Source organism: Rhinatrema bivittatum, chromosome 19 (genome assembly GCF_901001135.1).
Source record: "Rhinatrema bivittatum chromosome 19, aRhiBiv1.1, whole genome shotgun sequence".
In the NCBI taxonomy this organism is placed as follows: Eukaryota; Metazoa; Chordata; class Amphibia; order Gymnophiona; family Rhinatrematidae; genus Rhinatrema; species Rhinatrema bivittatum.
The window spans coordinates 18,714,911-18,735,398 of NC_042633.1; the positions used below are offsets into that span (position 1 = coordinate 18,714,911).

Genomic DNA, 20,488 nt, shown 5'->3' on the forward strand with positions numbered 1-20,488 from the left:
TATTTAAAATCTTTTCTATACCGTCGTTAAGGTGGGTACCGTCACAACGGTTTACAGTAAGGCACATAAAGTAATGCAATTAACATCTTTCAGTTTACATAGGTGCCATAAGGTTCGGTAACATAGTTTTTAATAAATGTAAATTGATAAATGTGAAAAACATCATGTCCAGGTCAATTCTATAGCAGTTTTGAGTACAAGACTCGTTTTCTAATTGTAACTTATCCTTTAGTGATGCGCTCTCTATTAAAACAAAAACTACACACTTGGTGATTACTGTTGTGTGTATGGGTGTTCCTTGCGCTTCCCTGGTTTCTATTCTCCCTTCTCTTTTTGAAAAGCTTGTTTAAAACAGCCAGGTTTTTAGATTTTTCCTAAATGTTTTGTTTTCTCTTTGTAACCTTAACTCCAGGGGCATGGAGTTCCATAGTATGGGTCCCGCTAGGGCTAATGCTCTCTCTCTTACCTGGGTTAGTCGTGCTGTTTTGACTGATGGAGTAGTTAGGAGTGCTTTGTTGGCTGATCTTAAGTTTCTGTTGGGGATGTGTACACGAAGGGCCGTGTTTAGCCAGTCTGCGTTTTCGTTGTGTATTAATTTGTCTTTGGTGCATGGCGTTTTGTACTGTATTCTTTGTTCAATGGGAAGCCAGTGTAATTCAGCCAGTGTTTCAGTGATGTGGTCTCTTTTACTCTTGCCAGTTAGGACTCTTGCGGCTGTGTTTTGCAAGATTTGCAGTGGTCTTAGTGAAGTGTATGTAAACCCAGTAGAAGGGCATTACAATAATCAGTGCTTGCGAATATCAATGCCTGTAGTATTGATCGAAAGTTGGCTGTTAGAAGTGTTTTAAGTCTTTTGAGGACCATGAGTTTGGCGTATCCTTCCTTTACTTTTAGGGATATATGCGGTTTTAGGCTTAGTTCTGTGTCGATTATTACTCCTAGATTCCGTACTTTCTCTGCTAGTATTATTTGTTTGTTGTTATTGAGTGTTATAGGGCTCTGTGAGATCTCCATATTTTTTTTCCGTTCTAAATGTAGGAATTCTGTCTTCTCTATATTAATCATTAGCTCCATTTGGTTTAGTAGCTGCTTGATAATATCTAGATACATGTTCGCTATGTTTAATGTCTTTTCAATTGTATCATCAATGGGTAATATTAATGTAGAGTATGGAGGCAAAGAAGACACTTCAGGCAGCTTTCATGGCAGGCAGGAAGAGAGAAGGGCTGAGCCCTCACGAGGCTCTTCTTTTTATTGTACATTCATACAAAGGCAGATGATGTGTCATTACATGATTGGCTACTTTCCCCATAGCAACAGACGAGTCCCTACACTATTGGCTTTGGCTCAGGGGGTGTGCACGGATCATCTCATTGGCTGCTGAAATCTATACCTCCTGACTTTGTCCTGCCTCTGACTAGGGAACACCCAGCCCTTATTTCAGGCAATCAGGATTAATTATAAGCCAGAGAAATACATGAAGTCAGGTATCCTTTCCTAGGCAGAGAGGCTTAAGCACAAGTGATGCTTTAGTCAGGCAAAGGTCAGGGAGAAGGGAAGTTAGTGTTTAAACCCTGATGAAATGGCTTGCTGGCAAAGCTCATATTTCCCACAATTAATTGAATATCATCTGTGTATAAATAGTGTGTGATTCCCAGACCAGCTAACAGGTGGCATAATGGTAGCAGGTATATGTTGAAAAGTGTAACAGATAGGGCGGATCCCTGTGGTACTCCTGTATGGAGGTCTATTTTGTCTGAGATAGAATCCTTGATTTGCACTTGAAAGTATCTGTTGCTTAGATATGATCTAAACCAGCTGATTGTTTTGTTGTTTAATCCTATTTCTTCTAGTCTATTTAAAAGTATGTTGTGATTTACCGTATCAAACGCTGCTGAGAGGTCTAGCATCACTAGAATGTAATGTTTACCATTATCAAATCCCCTCATGATGTTATCTGTTAGCGCAAGTAGGAGTGTCTCTGTGCTATAGTGTTTTTGAAAGCCATGTTGTGAGGGATATAGGATGTTATTGCTATCTAGGTGTTCTGCTAGTTGCTTTTGTATAGTTTTTTCTATTAATTTTGCAATTAAGGGTAGGTTTGATACTGGTCTGTAGTTGTTCAGGTTAAGTGGGTCGCTGTTTTTCTTCTTTAAAATCGGTTTTACTATTGCACCACTGTATCTCTCAGATCCTCTTTTTGTGGAAGCCAATAGGTGGCCACCCTTAAGAATATTACAAATAGGGATTCCACTTAACCACATACCTGCAGTGCCTAAATTTGCTTTGAAGTGCCGAAAGGTAGAATATAAATCAAACAAACCATATACCAATGGGTCCTGGGTTTCTCATAATATGGCTATGCCCTAGAGCCCCTCTGTTATAAAAGAGTTATAGAGTATCAGCATGTTTTCAACCAAAACAAAATCAGCAGTGCTAACTACCTGAAGCAAATTGCTAGGCTGAAAGCATTATGTCTGGTTCCAGTCAAAGAATAAACATTTAGAATTTAGAATTTATTCAGTATTCCTTATGACTCCAACGGAAGACAAAACTTGCAGACTCAATTCTGAATTTAGAAGATTGCTTACCCCATATTTTTTAAATTAAACTCGCCATTCAGTAATACTGACAGAGCAAAAAGGTGAATTTTTTTAAAGGTGATGGTGGTGGGGGTAGCTGCATTGCAAAAGGAGGTTGTATTGGTGTATCCATATCTGGATGACTGGCTTATTCGTGCAAAATCAAATGACCTCTGTCAACAAAGGTACAGATGCACTTGAAGTCTCCAGGATGGATGAACCTAGCAACGAGCCATTTAGTCCTCTTACAAACTCTGAAGTATCTGGGAGCTCAGTTTGACACACTGGCGGAGAGAGTTTTTTTCACGGAAAGAGACTGCTGAAATTGCAGAGTCAGATTAGGCTTCTGCTAGAGCTTTCGGTGCTCAGGTCTGGGTTCTATGGCATTGACATTGGAATGAATGCATTGGGCATTCGCACATATGCAACCTTTGCAGGGGGCTCTTTTCCCACTGGAATTGGAGTTTCATCTTCCTCTTCCGTTAGAGGGGAGGCCAGGGACAGTATTTCATGGTGCTTATTTGCACCAATCTCGAGCGTGATGTGGAACTGGAGATTCCGAATTGGATAATCACCACCGATGCAGCCTCTCTGGATGGAGGGTGGTGTGGCAAGATCAGTTGGTGCAGTGCCAATGGTCGAAACAGGAGGCGTCATGGCCTATCAATCGGTTAGCGTCGAGAGCGGTGCATTTATCATTGCTTGCCTGTCTGCCAAGGTTGCACGGCCATCCAGTACAGATCCTATCAGATAATGCGATGATGATGAACTACATCAACCGTCAAGGCGGAACCAAGAATCAGGCAGCAGCTTGAGTGGTCCGGGAATTGATTCTCTGGGCAGAACAGCACTTGGAACGGCTGGCAGCATCTCACATCACCAGAGTGAACAATGTTCAGGCGGATTTTATCAGTCTGAGAAAGTTAGACCCCAGGAATGGGAGCTGTCTGAGGCAGCGATGTGTCTCATTCACAGAAAATGGGGATATCCCGACCAAAGAGAATACCAAAGCATCACGGTTTTACAGCCCCTGAACAGAACACCGTACAAAGGAATCAAGCTCTGATGATGTCATGGACTCGAGGGATTCTTCTTTGTCTTCCCTCCCGTGGCCTCTGGTGGACAAAGGATTGCGGCAGATAGAGAAACATCCAGGCAGCGTGATCCTGGTAGCTCCAGAGTGGCTACATCGACCATGATTATCAGATCAACATGGCCATAGACGGGCCACTGAGGTTTGGTCATAGCTCGACTGTTTTCCACCAGGACCCAATATTTTTGGGTCAGGTGGCTCACTTCTGTATCGCGGTTTCGCTTCTGAGAGGAGACAGCTGAGATGGAGGGGATGTTCCGAAGTGGTTCTTTCCAGTTTCTGCATCCTTGACTTATGTGCAAATTTGGAGGATCTTCGGCCCTGGTCTGCTGTTGGAGTGTAGCCTCAGTATGTTCAAGCTACAGTGTCACATATTTTGGCTTTTCTACAGAAAGGTTCTGGTAAAGGGACTGGCCTTTAACTCTGAGTGTACAGGTAGCGACATTGGGTTGCCCCGGGGTAAGGTGCAAGGGTATCCTCTGTCCGCACATCCAAATGTTCTATGGTTGCTTCAGGGAGCTAAGAACTTGCGTCCTCAGGAGCGGAACATTTGTCCATCTTGGAATCTGAATCTAGTCCTTAGAGGATTGTGTGAGGCTCAGTTTGAACCACTAAAGAGAGCTATGATTTAGAAACATGACTTTTAAAGTTGTTTTCTTGGTGGCTATTTGTTCAGCCAGGAGAATTTCAGAGCTTCAGGTGCTGACATGTTGAGATCCCTTCCTACAGATGTCTGATTCGGGGGTATCTTTATGCATGGTGCCACCTTTTCTGCCTGTCTCAGCCTTCCATCTTAGTGAGACAGTAGAGCTTTCAGCTTTTATGGATTTGTATTAGTCTACTCCTCATGCAAGGGGAGGGGGGAGCTTAGGCACTTAGATTGGAGGCATGTATTATTGAGGTATCTAAAGGTCACTTATGATTCCATAGATTGCATCACCTATTTGTATTGTGGAGTGGTCCAAATAAGGGAAATAATTCATCTAAGGCTACAATTGTGTGGTGGTTGAAGGAAGTGATCGAGTCAACTTACATTTCTAAAGGGCGCCTGCTGCCGGGGGGGGGAGCGGTTTAGGGGCGCACTTCATGTGTTCTCAGGCGACTTCCTGAGCTGAGTCACAGCAGGTGTCTCCACATGAAATTTGCTGGGCGGCTACTGGGAAGTCATTGCCCACTTTTGCTAGGCATTATCACTTGGATGTAGGGGCTCAGGCTTCCATGTACTTTAGTGAGAGTGTTCTACAAGCAGAACTCTCCATGTCCCACCCGAGTTAAGGGGAGCTTAGGTACTTCCCAGTAGTCTGGACTGATCTGGGTACGTACAGGGAAAGGAAAATTGGTTCTTACCTGCTAATTTTTGTTCCTTTAGTACCACAGATCAGTCCAGAGACCCGCCCATTTACTAGGGGGGGGGGAGAGTCCGCCGCTCGTACTGTTGCTTTGTAAATAGTGCAGAGTTGTTGGAGGTTTTCACTGCTGATCACTTATGTTAAATTTGGGAAACATGTTTTCCATTGTTTTCTTGGGCAACTTCACCTTCTTCTGGCTTGTTGGAGGGGAGGGAGTTTGCTTAGAAATTTATGGTTGCTGTCATCTTGGCTTGGGTACTGGTCAATACTGAGGGACTGCTGGTGGCACACTGGGTTATGTACAGTGTCAGTGAAAGTTTCTCTGTCTCCATCTGCTGGCAGGGAGGCAAAATCCAGGAGTCTGGACTGATCTGTGGTACTACAGGAACAAAAATTAGCAAGTAAGAACCAATTTTCTTTTCTCTGTTTCCATCAACTCGATGAGGGGCTCAACCCAATCGTTCTGGACTAGTTAGCAGAAAGCAAAAGAGAGGCGATTATAAGGTAAGTCTAAATTTCTCCTTACTTTTTAGTTTAGGAGGCCCAGATGGTTGGCGTGAAATTGATGGTCATGAGTATGTGGAGAAGACAGCATGAGTCTTACATTTTTGGTGACATGGTTGGTGTCATGAGAGCCGGCATTGACGTGATGTTGGCCATGATGATTAGAGAGCACTTGTGCTATTATTGATGATGAATTTAAGGGAGACTCGAGTTTGGTACCTGGTGGACATGAATACAGAGAAGATGGTTATGCTAGTACCTGTTTAAGCCTCTGATATTCATGGATCTAATGGCAATAGTTATGATGATTATGGAAGTGATAGTCACATAATTTCCTTTCCTTTTATTTCTCACCCAGGAAGTTAAAACATAAAAGAATATAGAGATTTTCTAGTATATGAAAAGAGTTTAAAAAAGAAAAATATATATATATAAAGTATGTTTGATTGTAATTGGCATAGATGGATTCGCAGAATAAGATGTTTAATAAATAAATAAAATAACGATACTGAGGATATAGATTATAAATTGGCAATCAATGATAATATTGACAAGAGGTATGTATAAACTGCTTAATAGTTCCTTTATTTCTGCCCAGGACAAAGTGTCCAGCAGTCATTAAACTGAGACTCGGTCCCCAGAAGGACAAGCTTATTGTCACTAATGTCATTCTCCATCATGACCATGACTTGCCAGAGACCGCCCTCCTTCCTGAAATGAAGCAGTGTGGACTGACTACTGCCAAAGACTTTCCCACTAGGCTTGTGAATGATATTTCCAGGAAGTTTCTGGAACTCAGTGACTTGAAGAGACTCCAACGCTTTTGCTCTGATGCCTTTGAGGACCGGACCCAGGTACTCACAGAGCTGGGTTCCCTCATCATTTCTGATCCTGGAGCCAAGGTCAGATTGGTGTTTGTGGAGGACAAAGGATTTGTGAAGAACATTTTTCTCATGACATCCCACATGCAGGACCTTGCCCATCGATTCGCTGAGCACCTCTATGTGGACCTTCTTGCTGATTTCAGTCCAGGCTTTGCTTTGTACGCCATCTTCTGTGAAGAGGGCATGGGATGGAAGGTGTGTGCCTACTGCCTCGCAAGGAAAGGCACATCAGATTCATTGAGGTTTCTCATGGTCTCCATGTTGCAGAGCATCCCCAAGATCAACATCTTTGTCAAGTACTTAACAGTGAGCCCAGAGATTGAGGATCCCCTGGACATAGCAGCCCTGGTACCTTATACCTCAGTGAGATACTGTATGTCATTGGTCTTGGAGCTTCTGTACAGTAAAATTTCTCATCTGGACTCAATAGTGGAAGTTCAGATAAAGAACATCCTGCATGATCTGGCCCATTCCCTCTCCCCCAGTATCTACAACCACTCTTTAATGAAACTGATTGCTGTCTGCCCTGCAGAGATTTTCCAGTATTACTATGATACCTGGCATCCGCGCAAGGAGCTGTGGGTCAGAGAGCAAGGCACGAACCAGTCTGCAGAAGACAGCATCTGTGCCTTTGTGAAGGCCAAGCGTCTGGCATTGATGGACCGAATGGGCACATCATTATCTTTGCACCGCTGCCTTCAGGTGGTTCTTAGTGACAGCAGCTTGGTGTTGGAGGATAATAAGCCATTCCTTGCACAGGAGGCTGGGGCAGCAACCGACAGTACCCCAACAAGCTCCCAGCAGGTAAATCTGTATAATGAATGTATTGTGTTGTCATATGTGGCCTCAGACAGGTGACGTGCCCAAACTAAAGCAGAAGGCAAGAAGAGCTTGGGGAAATCGATGTGCTGCTGATAGGTTTATTCTTGGAGGAGTTAAACAAATTAACAGTCAAATGCTAGGATGAATTACAAACAAAATAAGTATTCAATTTGATTTTACATTTCATTGAAAAACTCCTGAGTTAAACATTAGAGGTTACATCTTATCTCCATCAAATTTTGCAATCCGGGATTGTTATCTGTTGTCTTATAAAACAAAAAAAGGTACCTGTAGAATAAATTCCAGTGTCTGGACCAACCCAAAGAAAATGTTAATCCTGGATCTTAAGTATCCAGGAGGCACCATGAGGTCTTCCCAATGGATCATGGAATTTTCAATGTAAAAAAATTAAATATCTTAAAATCATTAGAAACAGAGAAGTGACAGCAGAAAAAGACCATAGGGCCTATCTAGTCTGCCCATCCACACTAACTTCTCAACTCTACGATCCCTACCACGCCCTCAGAGAGCCCCTGTGCTTTCTTGAATTCCGATACAGTCCTTGTTTGCACCACCTCCATGGGGAGGCCGCTGAATGTATCCACCTCCCTCTCTGTAAAGAAATATTTCCTCAGATTACTCCTGAGTTCCACCCCCATTCCATGATCCCTTGTTCCTGAGCCTCCTTTCCTTTGAAAGCAGTCCGCCTCCTGTGTATGGAACCCTAGCATGGCTAAGCCCACTGTCTAAATCCTATACGGAGAATGTGTGGGAATCCTTGGCTGCACTGATGCAATAAGCCAGTGAGCAGCAAAGCATTAATACAGTGAGGATTATCTCTTCCTGATTTGGAGGGTAGGCTCAACCTAATTATTACATGCCAATGAGCAAGATCTGCACAATCTTCCTGGGTCATGTACTCAAGCTAGATGCCTGACTCTCAGGCTCTCTCCTTGCACTTCTGCTTAACTCCAAGGCTTCCCTCTCGGCCCAGCATCTCCCAGTGCTTCTTGATATGCTGGGACATAACATAAGACATGCTGTACTGGGTCAGACCAAAGGTCCATCAAGTTCAGTATCCTGTTTCAACAATTTATTTATATATTTTATTTGCTTTTATATACCGATATTTAGCAATGCCATCACGTCAGTTTACATATAACAATTTTAACTAAAAAAAATGGATACAATGTAATAAATACAACAAATGAGGGGAAAATGGGATATGTATTACAAAATATAATTATCAAATATGTTAAAAATAGGAGTGTGATCAATGAAAGATTGGGGGTTGAGAAAAGGGAGAAACAAGATGGCCAATCCAGGTCACAAGTACCTGGCAGGATCTTAGGGTTTGATAGATTCCAAGCTGCTTATCCCAAGAATAAACAGTGGATTTCTGAAGCTCCACCTTAATAATGGGTAAGGGACTTTTCTTCCAGGAACTTGTCCAAACCCTTTTTAAACACAGCTATACTAATAGCTTTCACCACATCCTCTGGCAACAAATTCCAGAGCTTAATTATGCATTTAGTAAAAATAAAATATTTTCTCTTATTAGTTTTAAATATATTACCCAGTAACTTCATTGTGTGTCCCCTGGTCTTTGTACTCTTTGAAAGAGTAAACAACTGATTAACGTTTACTTGTTCCACTCCAGTCATTATTTTATAGACCTCTATCAGCAGCGGATTCCCGAGGACGACCGGCCCAGGTATTCGCTGCCCAGGACACATCACATGGTCTGCTGAGCGCGGCTCTGTCACGGCCGCGCACGGCAGACCATGTGACTGGAGCGACCGGCCCACCGGGGGATGCCCGATCCCCCGATAGAGGTCAGGGGTGGATTGGCCTATCATATCTCCCCTTAGCCATCTCTTCTCCAAGCTGAAGAGTCCTAACCTCTTTAGCCTTTCTTTTTAGGGGAATTGTTCCATCCCCTTTATCATCTTGGTCGCCCTTCCCTCTACCTTTTCTAATTCTGCTATATCTCACTTGCAATGTGGTGACCAGAACTGCACACAGTACTCAAGATGAGGTCGTACCATGGAGCGATACAGAGGCATTATGATATTCTCTGTTTTATTCTCCATTCCTGTCCTAATACTCCCTAGCATTCTATCTGCTTTCTTGGCTGCTGCTGCACACTGAGCAGAAGATTTCAACGTATTTTCAACTGATACCTAGATCCTCTTCCTGAGTGGTGACTCCTAATGTGGAACCTTGTATTGTGTAGCTATCGTTTTGGTTACTCTCCCCTAAGTGCATCACTTTGCACTTGTCCACATTAAATTTAATTTTCCTTTTACATGCCCAGTCTCCCAGTTTTTCAATGGCCTCTTGCAATTTCTCACAGTCTTCTTGTGATTTAACAATGTTGAGTAATTTAGTGTCATCAGTAAATTTGATCCCCTCACTTGTTCCCATTTCCAGGTTGTTTATAAATATGTTAAAAAGCATCGTTCCTAGAACAGATCCCCGGGGCACTCCACTAGTCATCTTTCACCATTGGGAAAATTTACCATTTAGCCTTACTCTGTTTTCTATCTTTTAACCAGTTGGCAATCCACAATAGGACCCTGCCTCCTATCCCATGACATTTTAATTTCCTAAGAAATCTTTCATGAGGGACTTTGTCAAATGCTGGCTCACCTTTATCCACATATTTATTTACACCCTCAAAATGCTGTAGCAGATTTGTGAACAAAGACTTCCATTGGCTAAATCCATGTTGGCTTGGTCCCATTATCTATATGTTCAGCAATTTTGTTCTTTATGATAGTTTCTACCATTTTGCCTGGCACAGACGTCAGACTCGCTGGTCTGTAATTTCCTGGATCACCCCTTGACCCCTTTTTAAAAATTGGCATTACATTGGCAATCTTCAGGTACCATAGATGATGTTATTGATAGTTTACAAATTTCCAATAGTGGGTCCGCAATTTCATTTCTCAGTTCTTCTAGCACTCTGGGATGTATACCATCTGGTCCAGGTGATTTGCTACTCTTTAGTTTGTCAGTTTGCCCTATTACATCTTCAAGATTCAGTGAGATTTGTTTCAGTTCCTCTGAATCATCACCATTGAATATCATTTTGGGCATGGGTATATCTCTGAAAGGTAAATTAAATGTGGATGAATTTTACAAGTGACTCTCATACACAATAGATATCACAAATAAACTTAACGAGAGTCTATATTTATTCAACCAAATAGCACAATTCAAATGCCAACATTAATATTATGAAATACCACACACAACACATTCACACCTCATCCATACCTTAAAAACATACTTCACACACAAAATCCACAGATTGGTACATATAAGTATATACCATCAATAATTATGGACAAAGGGACATCAACCTATAATTCTTATGCTACCACAAAACATTTTTTAATACCAATTATACATGATGTTACAGCTGATTACATCAATCATTGAAATAACTGATTATTTTATCCATCTAATATAGTCCATTAACTGCACAAAATCTTACATGCTTATGTGTACAATCTACATGTCAATATGTTCTTATTCCAATATGTAGATTCATTTCATATTTCTTATGATGGTGAATGGAATAAATGGACAAAATACGCTACTATCTAGTCCAAAACTTAAGATGGCGCATATTCCTGCAGATAAACTCCAAAGTACTGTGTACTACTTCCAATCAGCCCGAAATCAAGATGTCTTTCATAATAAATCAATTGTATCTCCTCCTATGGTAACCGCTGGATCAATATTCTTCCCAGTAGATGCACTGAATAGAAACCTTGCCCAACAAGGGACCCTTGTTTCGCCACTACGGCTTCATCAGGGGAAACGTGCACTATAAAGGAAACACAATCACATCATGTCTTAACTACATTATGTTTTTAAATCAAAAATAAAAAAACAAAAGCCAACTGTATGCTAATAGAAAACTGACCTGGCACACCACCAAAATAATTACTTCTGTCAACCACAAGCTTCCACACCCATTCAGGTTGAAAATACATGAACCAATCAATGAATGCCTAACCACAGCATCTAATATGCTGCTACAATGGTTCCAAAAACTTCTATCACCATGACTATTTTAGTCTTCAAAACAATAGCGTCTGAAATACCGACACTGACATTTCTTAAAATATGGGAGGTGGGCGTGACTCCAGATGACTCAAACCACGTGATGACACAAGCACGTACACGCCAAAATTACTCTAATAAAACCACCTATAGCTACCACAAACCCAACATAGAAACACTCGTACCTATAAAGATATAATTTATGCATTCCCCATCACTTTCACAACGGAAACATGCCAACTTCATATCTATATGTTATGGAATAAGCAATAAACAGGAGAGATCTTATAAGAACATAAGTATATGCCATACTGGGTCAGACCAAGGGTCCATCAAGCCCAGCATCCTGTTTCCAACAGTGGCCAATCCAGGCCATAAGAACCTGGCAAATACCCAAAAACTAAGTCTATTCCATGTAACCATTGCTAATGGCAGTGGCTATTCTCTAAGTGAACTTATTTTTTATTATTTTATTTAGAAGTTTTTATATACCGATGAACATTGGGAACATCTCATCGGTTCACATTAAAAGAAAATCAGCAACAAGCGCTTTACAGTGAAACAATGAACATGTGAATATACAGATAGGGTAAAATTGAACGATTTACAAATTATAAGGCATAAAGTATAAAATATGAAGCTTAAAAATATCATTATTTACAAGATTATCGTGATGGACAGGGGGGAGAATAGACGTCATGGGAGGGAGGTGTGCTGTTCAGAGTATGCTTGTTTGAAAAGGTAGGTTTTCAGGTTCTGTTTGAATTTTTTTGGGCATGATTCTTGACGTAGTGAGGGGGGGAGTTTGTTCCAAAGGGCGGGCGCAGCTAATTGAAAGTGCCCGAGCTTTAGTGGAGCTGAGCTTAGATTCTTTGGGTGATGGGATATGCAGTGTTGCTCTGTGTTGGTGTCTTGTGGGTCTGTTTGTGTTGTGAAAAGTAAGGTGTTCTTCTAGCCAGTGCATATTTTGGTTGTGGAGGGGCTTTATGTACGAGGGTGAGAGATTTGTATGTTGTTCTTGCAGTAACAGGAAGCCAATGTAGGTGTTGCAGTACAGGGGTGATGTGGTCGCGTTTGTGGGTGTTAGGATCCGGGCAGCGGCATTTTGGAGTAATTGAAGTGGTTGTAGCGTGCTTTTGGGTAGTCCTAGGAGCAGAGCACTACAGTAGTCAATTTTGGATAGAATGAAGGCCTGTAGAATGGTGCGGAAGTCGCTGAGGTGTAGAAGGGGTTTCAGTTATTTGAGTAAGTGAAGTTTGAAGTAACAGGCTTTGATTGTATTATTAATTAATTTTTTGAAGGTGAAGTGGTTATCTATAGTGATGCCGAGGCTGCGCACATGTTGGGTGGAGGCAGTGGCGGAGAAGGGGGTGTTTAACTGAAGGGGTGGGGAAATGCTTTGGGGTGCAATGTAGAGAAGCTCTGTTTTGGCAGTGTTGAGAGCAAGGAAGTTGCTTGTCAGGAGAGTGTTAATGATCGATAGGGTGGAGTTCCAGGTCTCTGTGGCTTTGTGAAGTGTGTCATTTACAGGTATAAGGATTTGCACATCATCAGTATAGATGACGTGCGGGAGGCCAAGCTTGGATAGAAGGTTACAGAGGGGGAGAAGATAAATGTTGAATAAAGTGGAGGAAAGGGAAGAGCCTTGTGAAACACTTTGTGCAAGGGGGATTGGTTTGGACTTACAATTGCCTATTTGGACACTGTATTGCCTGTCCTAAAGTAGGATTGAAACCATCGGAGGGCTGAGCCTGTAATGCCAATGTCAGTGAGGCGTTCTGTTAATATTTTGTGGTTGACCGTGTCAAAGGCAGAAGAAATGTCAAGGAGGATCAGGATATGTGAGAGACCTTTGTCAAGGCTTTTGAGGATGTAATCAGACAGAGACGAGTAAGGTCTCAGTGCTGTGATGTCGGTGGAAGCCGTATTGTGACTGCAAGAGATTATTGTTTTCGTCAAGGTATTCGGTTAATTGTCGATTGACTGACTTTTCTAGGATTTTGGCTATTGGGGGCAGGTTCGAGATGGGGCGAAAGTTGGCGAGGTCGGATGGGTCAAGTGTAGGTTTTTTCAAAATGGGTTTGATAATGGCATGTTTAAGATTTTTAGGGATGATGCCAAGTTAAATAATAACTTAATTAATAACTTAATTAATAGCAGGTAATGGACTGCTCCTACAAGAACTTATCCAAACCTTTTTTGAACCCAGCTACACTAACTGCACTAACCACGTCCTCTGGCAACAAATTCCAGAGCTTAATTGTGCGTTGAGTGAAAAAAATTTTTCTCCTATTAGTCTTAAATGTGCTAATTGCTAATTTCATGGAATGCCCCCTGGTCCTTCTATTATCTGAAAGTGTAAATAACCGATTCACATCTACTCATTCAAGACCTCTCATGATCTTAAAGACCTCTATCATATTCCCCCTCAGCCATCTCTTCTCCAAGCTGAACAGCCCTAACCTCTTCAGCCTTTCCTCATAGGGGAGCTGTTCCATTCCCTTTATGATTTTGGTAGCCCTTCTCTGTACCTTCTCCATCGCAATTATATCTTTTTTGAGATGCGGCGACCAGAATTGTACAGAGTATTCAAGGTGCGGTCTCACCATGGAGCGATACAGAGGCATTATGACATCTTCCGTTTTATTCACCATTCCCTTTCTAATAATTCCCAACGTTCTGTTTGCTTTTTTGACTGCTGCAGCACACTGAGCCGACGATTTCAATGTGTTATCCACTATGACGCCTAGATCTTTCTTGGGTGGTAGCTCCTAATATGGAACCTAACATTGTCGGCTCGATACAGTAAGGCCGCGGTAAAAACAGTGCGGCAGTGTCAGGCGCACCCTTCCTCCCCGCACGCACAGTTCTCTTCACTAACTCCCCGATACTCTCCTCTAATCGCATGCAAATGCAAGCCGCGGCTGTGAAGCGTTAGGGAAGGGTTATGCCCGCGCAACCCATTTTACTGTATAGGCGCTGTAACAGCGCCTATACAGTAACCTGGGTGCGCTGGTACCTGTCATTTCAAATGACATTTGAAATGACAGGCACCAGGAAGTGTAAAAAAGTTTAAAAAGTGTAAAAAACAAAAAACCTGTGTGTTATATAAAAAAATAAAACAATTTTAAATACCTGTCGGAGGGCCGTGGGTCCAGGCGGCCGGTGGGCGGCGGGCAGCCATCAGCGGCATCCGGTAGTCCCTTCTCCCTTCCTCCCTCCCTCTCCTGCCTGGATGAGCACCAAAATCGCACGGGCGGGTCGGCAGCGGGGGGGCGGCAGCAGGATCCGGGAGCGGCGGGTAGGCAGCAGTGGGGTCCGGGGGGGGCAGCGGCAGCAGGATCCAGGGGCGGCAGCGAGATCCGGGGAGCGAGTAGTGGCAGTGTGTTCAATCGGGCAGGCAGGTAGGTAGCAAAATAAAGATGGCCGCCTGCACGGGAAAATCGTGCAATTGGCCGCTGAAGACGTGACGTCACGACGTTTGGCGTCACGGGGTGCGATTTTGGCGCTCATCCAGGCAGGGGAGGGAGGGAGGAAGGGAGAAGGGACTACCGGATGCCGCTGATGGCTGCCCACCGGCCGCCTGGACCCACGGCCCTCCGACAGGTATTTAAAATTGTTTTATTTTTTTATATAACACACAGGTTTTTTGTTTTTTACACTTTTTACACTTTTTACACTTACCATAGCAGGCCCAAGCCTTGCTACTTTTTCGTTTGTTTTTTTTTTTGCTTCGGGAGGAGGGGACCGGACGGGGCTGCAGGAGACCGGACGGGACCAGGGCGGGTAAGCAATGTTTTTACACTACACTACACTACACTAACTCCTACTAGGGGGAGGCGGTAAACTAGCAGGTTAAGGCCGCGGCAGAACAGCGGGTTACGGAGGAGATAATATCAGCGCCCGTTACAGTATCGCAGGGGAATAGCTAATTCCTTCATTATACAGCTTTTTCGTTCATTTACATGCTGGGTGCGGAAAGGGTTTAGGAGAAAGGGTTTAGGAAGCGCTAAGGACGCGTGAAACTGGAGACTGTATCGCTGGATGGCCTTACTCGTCTGTATTGTGCGCTCCCAGCTTGTTACAGACCGGGAATCTTTAACTCAACGTTACTGTATCGACCTGTGTGTAACTATAGCATGGGTTATTTTTCCCTATATGCAACACCTTGCACTTATCCACATTAAATTTCATCTGCCATTTGGATGCTCAATTTTCCAGTCTTACAAGGTCTTCCTGTAATTTATCACAATCTGCTTGTGATTTAACTACACTGAACAATTTGTATCAATTGCAAATTTGATTACCTCTCTTGTCGTATTTCTTTCCAGATCATTTATAAATATACTAGCCGTTAAGCCCGTAACAACGGGCTACATTTAAAAAAAATTTTCGGTCCATTTCCTTCCCACTCCCTCCCCCTCATTCTCCCTCCCACCTCACTCTCTCCTCCCTCCCTCTCACCTCCCCCCTCTATTCTCCCTCCCCCCTCCCCTCAGCTCACTCTCTCCTCCCTCCCCTCACTCACTCCCCTCCCATCTCATCCACAACCGGCACACACGGGGGGTGTCCCTCGCACGCGTCGCCGCCGCCTCTCCTGCTCCTAAGGACCCAGCGCCATTTTTTTTTTTCAGGCACGCTCCGTTCTGACCGACGTGCTGCCCGCACATGCGCAGTAGAGTTGCTCTCTACTGTGCATTTGCGGCACGTCAGTCAAGCTTCATTTATCTAGTAGATTGAAAAGTACGGGTCCCAATACAGATCCCTGCCCACTCCGGTCCACTGAGAAAATTGTCCATTTAATCCTACTCTCTGTTTCCTGTCTTTTAGCCAGTTTGCAATCCACGAAAGGACATCGCCACCTATCCCATGACTTTTTACTTTTCCTAGAAGCCTCTCATGAGGAACTTTGTCAGACGCCTTCTGAAAACCCAAATACACTGCATCTACCGTTTCACCTTTTATCCACATGTTTATTAACGCCTTCAAAAAAGTGAAGCAGATTTGTGAGGCAAGACTTGCCTTGGGTAAAGCCATGCTGACTTTGTTCCATTAAATCATGTCTTTCTATATGTTCTGTGATTTTGATATTTAGAACACTTTTCACTATTTTTCCTGGCACTGAAGTCAGGCTCACTGGTCTGTAGTTTCCTGGATCGCCCCTGGAGCCCTTCTTAAATATTGTGGTTGCATTAGCTATCCTCCAGTCTTCAGGTACAATGGATGATTTTAATGATAGGTTACACATTTTTTCTAATAGGTCTGAAATTTCATTTTTGAGTTCCTTCACTTACCACTGTTCCTCATAACATATAAGCAAATCACTTGATCTCATCTTTCTCTGCATGATTTAACCACTACAGTCAACATCCCAACAGGAAATACGTTTCCATCTTGCCATATGTGCTAAAGAATCACTACTATACATGTCCATACTGACAATCCAAAGGGTTATATAAACCCCAACTGTTACCTGCAATATGTCAACATGAATTTATGTTCATGTTTGTTCTGCCTTATATAACCCTACCAAGATGTCTAGGTAGTACATGAACGCTGACCATAAAATTTCCCCATTTAATCCCATGGGAACTAATGTGTGCCACTCAAAGATATGTCCGCTTCCTGGTGGCCCTTCTTATCCATAGCATGCCAGAAGGTCACGGTATCCTGCGGGCTGACCTGCAGGAGCTCTGTTCCACAGATACAAAGGGCCCATGCTCCTGGCAGTACTGTAGCCATATGTGAAGGAACCAAACTCCTTGTTCAGCATCTCCTAGTACTTGTTCAGCATCTCCTTGTTCAGCATCTCCTTGTTCAGCATCTCCTAGTACACCAACAGCATAACCCCCCCCCACCCCACACACAGCCACCATCCTCCCTTCGTTTGAACCCTCCTCAACTCTAGAAATAGAGAACATCTTAAAAAAGATGAGACCTTCCTCCCATCCCTCGGAAACCATCCCAACTAAACTTCTCCTCGCTATTCCTAAAACAATAGCCACCACACTCTCCAAAATCGTGAACTGCTCCCTAGAACACGGCCTGGTCCCTAACTCACTGAAACAAGCTGTGGTCAAACCCATTCTAAAAAAACCCTCCCTTGATCCCTCCAATCTATCTAACCTCCGTCCTATCTCCAATCTCCCTTTCCTCTCCAAAGTCATTGAGAAACTAGTAAACTCCCGTCTCTCTGAATACCTAGAACAATCCAATATACTCCTACCAACACAATACGGTTTCCGAAAACACCTTAGTACGGAATCCCTACTCCTCTCCCTTACAGATACAATCATCAAAGGAATGGATGCCGGTAACTCCTACCTCATTGCCATGCTAGATATTTCCGCCGCTTTCGACACCATAAATCACAACATTCTCATCAACACCCTCATTAGTATAGGAATTTCAGGTACTGCTCTTTCTTGGATAAAGTCCTTCCTCCAAAACCGTACCTACACAGTCCTCACAGACAATTTTACATCCCCTCCTGTTAATCTCGACTGTGGCGTTCCCCAAGGATCCTCCCTCTCTTCCACCTTATTTAATATTTACATGCTCCCCCTTACAAACCTCCTCTCCAACCTTGGTATCACACATTTCATCTATGCGGATGATGTGCAAATCCTCATCCCTTTCAAAAACTCTGTTCTCACTGCTATCCAAAACTGGAACACCATTCTCGCCTCAATAAACCAGCTCCTCACTGACATGCACCTAGCCCTCAATCCGCAAAAAACTGAGCTCCTCCTCGTCTCCTCTAGACATGCAGCCACACCCACTCTCTCCACCCTACATTCCCCCAACCTTCTCTCTGACACAAGAAACCTGGGTGTTATACTTGATAACCAACTAACCTTCAAACCATATATCAAATCTATCCTTAGCAGCTGCTATTTCAAACTACAAACCCTCAAAAAACTCAAACCCCTTCTCTACTTTTCCGATTTCCGTACAGTACTCCAATCCATAATTTTTTCAAAAATTGACTACTGTAATGCTCTCCTACTTGGACTCCCTTCTACCCACATCAAACCTCTACAACTCCTCCAAAACGCTACTGCTCGCATCCTCACCAATGTCAATAAGAGAGACCACATCACTCCCACCCTCATTGATCTCCACTGGCTTCCCATTCACTCACGAATTATTTACAAGACCCTCACCCTCATCCACAAAAGTATTACTAACGAACACTACAACTGGCTAAACCCACCCTTCCTCCCTCGTACCTCCACAAGACCCACCCGTGCTTCCCTCCGTGGAACCCTTATCCCTCCCTCCATAAAATCCACTAGACTCATCTCCACCACCAATAGAGCCCTTTCCCTTGCAGGCCCCTCCCTCTGGAACTCTATGCCTCTTGACCTACGTACCGAAACCTCCACACCTACTTTCAAAAAGAAACTCAAAACCTGGCTTTTCCTCCAAGCATACCCCCTTTCCTCATCAGCTCCACCAACTAACATGCTAGCCCAACCCTCATCTCTCTCCAACATCCCCCGTTCAGGTCCTACACCCAATACCCTCCCCTTCTAATGATTCATACAATTTTGTATATAACAAGTGTACATATTTCTCCCTCGAATCCCAATTCATATCTTATCCCCCTGTGTCTGTTTGCACCCTCCCCCTGCCCCCCCATTTGTCTCGACTACCCCCCTCCATCCCTCCCTTTAGTTATTTAGTTATTTATTCTGTTACTGCGTTTATGTTATACACCGTTCTCTGTAAAGGCTACGCCTATATATCTTTTGTTGTAAGTTACTTGTAAACCGGCACGATGTGCAAACGGTTGCCGGTATATAAAATTAAATAAATAAATAAATAAATAAATAAAGCTGTAGGTGAAGATCCCCCAGTACTACAGCCATATGTGAGGCTCTCAGGCCCTCCCTAAATCCCCCTTTTTTATTTGTTCTGCAGGGATTCCTGATATCTTCCTGTCTTGTGCGTGCAACTGAGGGCTCCCCTCTATCTGATCTGGCACCACCTTCGCTCATTCCTGAGGATGCCATCAAGCAGGAGGTAGGTATCTCTCACTTGTGCTTACCCCCCACCTCTTGGTCCCTTCTGTAGGTTGGTCATTTCCGATGGGGGTTGGATGAAGGCATTCTTGGCTGACTTTTTCTTCAGATTTCTGTAAACTCGCAGCGCCAGTCACAAGCTTCACTTTCTGCAGTGTTTCCCAACCTTTTCAAATGCCAGGGCACAACTACGTAAATAAGAAGATTGTGTGGCACACAGAAGGCAGTGCGGAGACAGAGAGGACTCGTATGGCCAATGTAAGAGTTGGGGAGAAAAGGGGCAGAGACACCCACGGAGCTGTCACAATGAAGGCTTTTGACTGGGGCAGGTGGGGTGTGAATTGACATAACAGAGATGTTTAGTTGTATTGTAGAGTTTGGGGCAATTCGTTAATTATTTGGATTTATTATCTGCCTTTTTAATAAATTCACTAGGATACAATGTATTGGCAGAAGTTCACAACAGAAGAAAGGTGCATTTTAGGGCTTGAAATCGGAGGAAAGCCAGCAGTGATGACAGCTGTGAACAAATAATATAAATCTGAAATTAAATTGGTATTAATGCCTAATCTTAAAATGAGCACACTGGCTTTTGAATAACAGCAGTAAATCCTAGTTTAAGAAATAGACATCATTGCAGCAAGGCAGTAAGATCCTAGCTGCATGTTTAGGCATTTGTTTGTGTGGCCTGATAGTTTATGGCAGTCAGTGGGGGAGGTAAGATTTGTGATAAATAGAATTTAGAGAGATGGTCTTGATCGAGATCCTGATATATGGGATGAGATAGAAAGACTGAAGGGACACTCACACAGCTTGTAGTTGTCGGTGGCTGGAAGTTTGTTTCTTAGCTGCTTTCAAGGATAGGGGCCAGGGGCTCCCAGTGTGTCCGGCCCTACAGAAACTTGTCATTTCAGTCACCTCGGCCCTCAGGAAGGCCTCAACTTGGTTTTGGACTTTCTGGCAGGGCCTTTCTTCAGGCCATTCCTTCAGTCACTATGCTTATTAACACTAAAGATGGTATTCTTGGTGGCGATATGCTTGGCTCAACGCATCTCTGAGCTACAGGCGCTGTCCTGTTGGGAACTCTTCCTTCAGTTTACTTCCGGAGCAGTACAGCTTTGCACTGTTCCCTCCTTTTTACCAAAGGAGT

The 20,488-nt window shown here is 43.4% G+C and overlaps 1 protein-coding gene across 3 annotated transcripts in view; it reads left to right on the forward strand.

The window, feature by feature from the left end:
- Positions 1-20,488, forward strand: part of LOC115080769 — a 110,685-nt gene that overhangs the window by 26,768 nt on the left and 63,429 nt on the right. For all 3 annotated transcript variants that reach the window (XM_029585166.1, XM_029585168.1, XM_029585167.1), the window contains exons 6-7: positions 6,127-7,216; positions 19,238-19,339. In XM_029585166.1, coding sequence (XP_029441026.1) covers positions 6,127-7,216; positions 19,238-19,339 — 1,192 coding nt within the window. The remainder of the gene's footprint in view (positions 1-6,126; positions 7,217-19,237; positions 19,340-20,488) is intronic.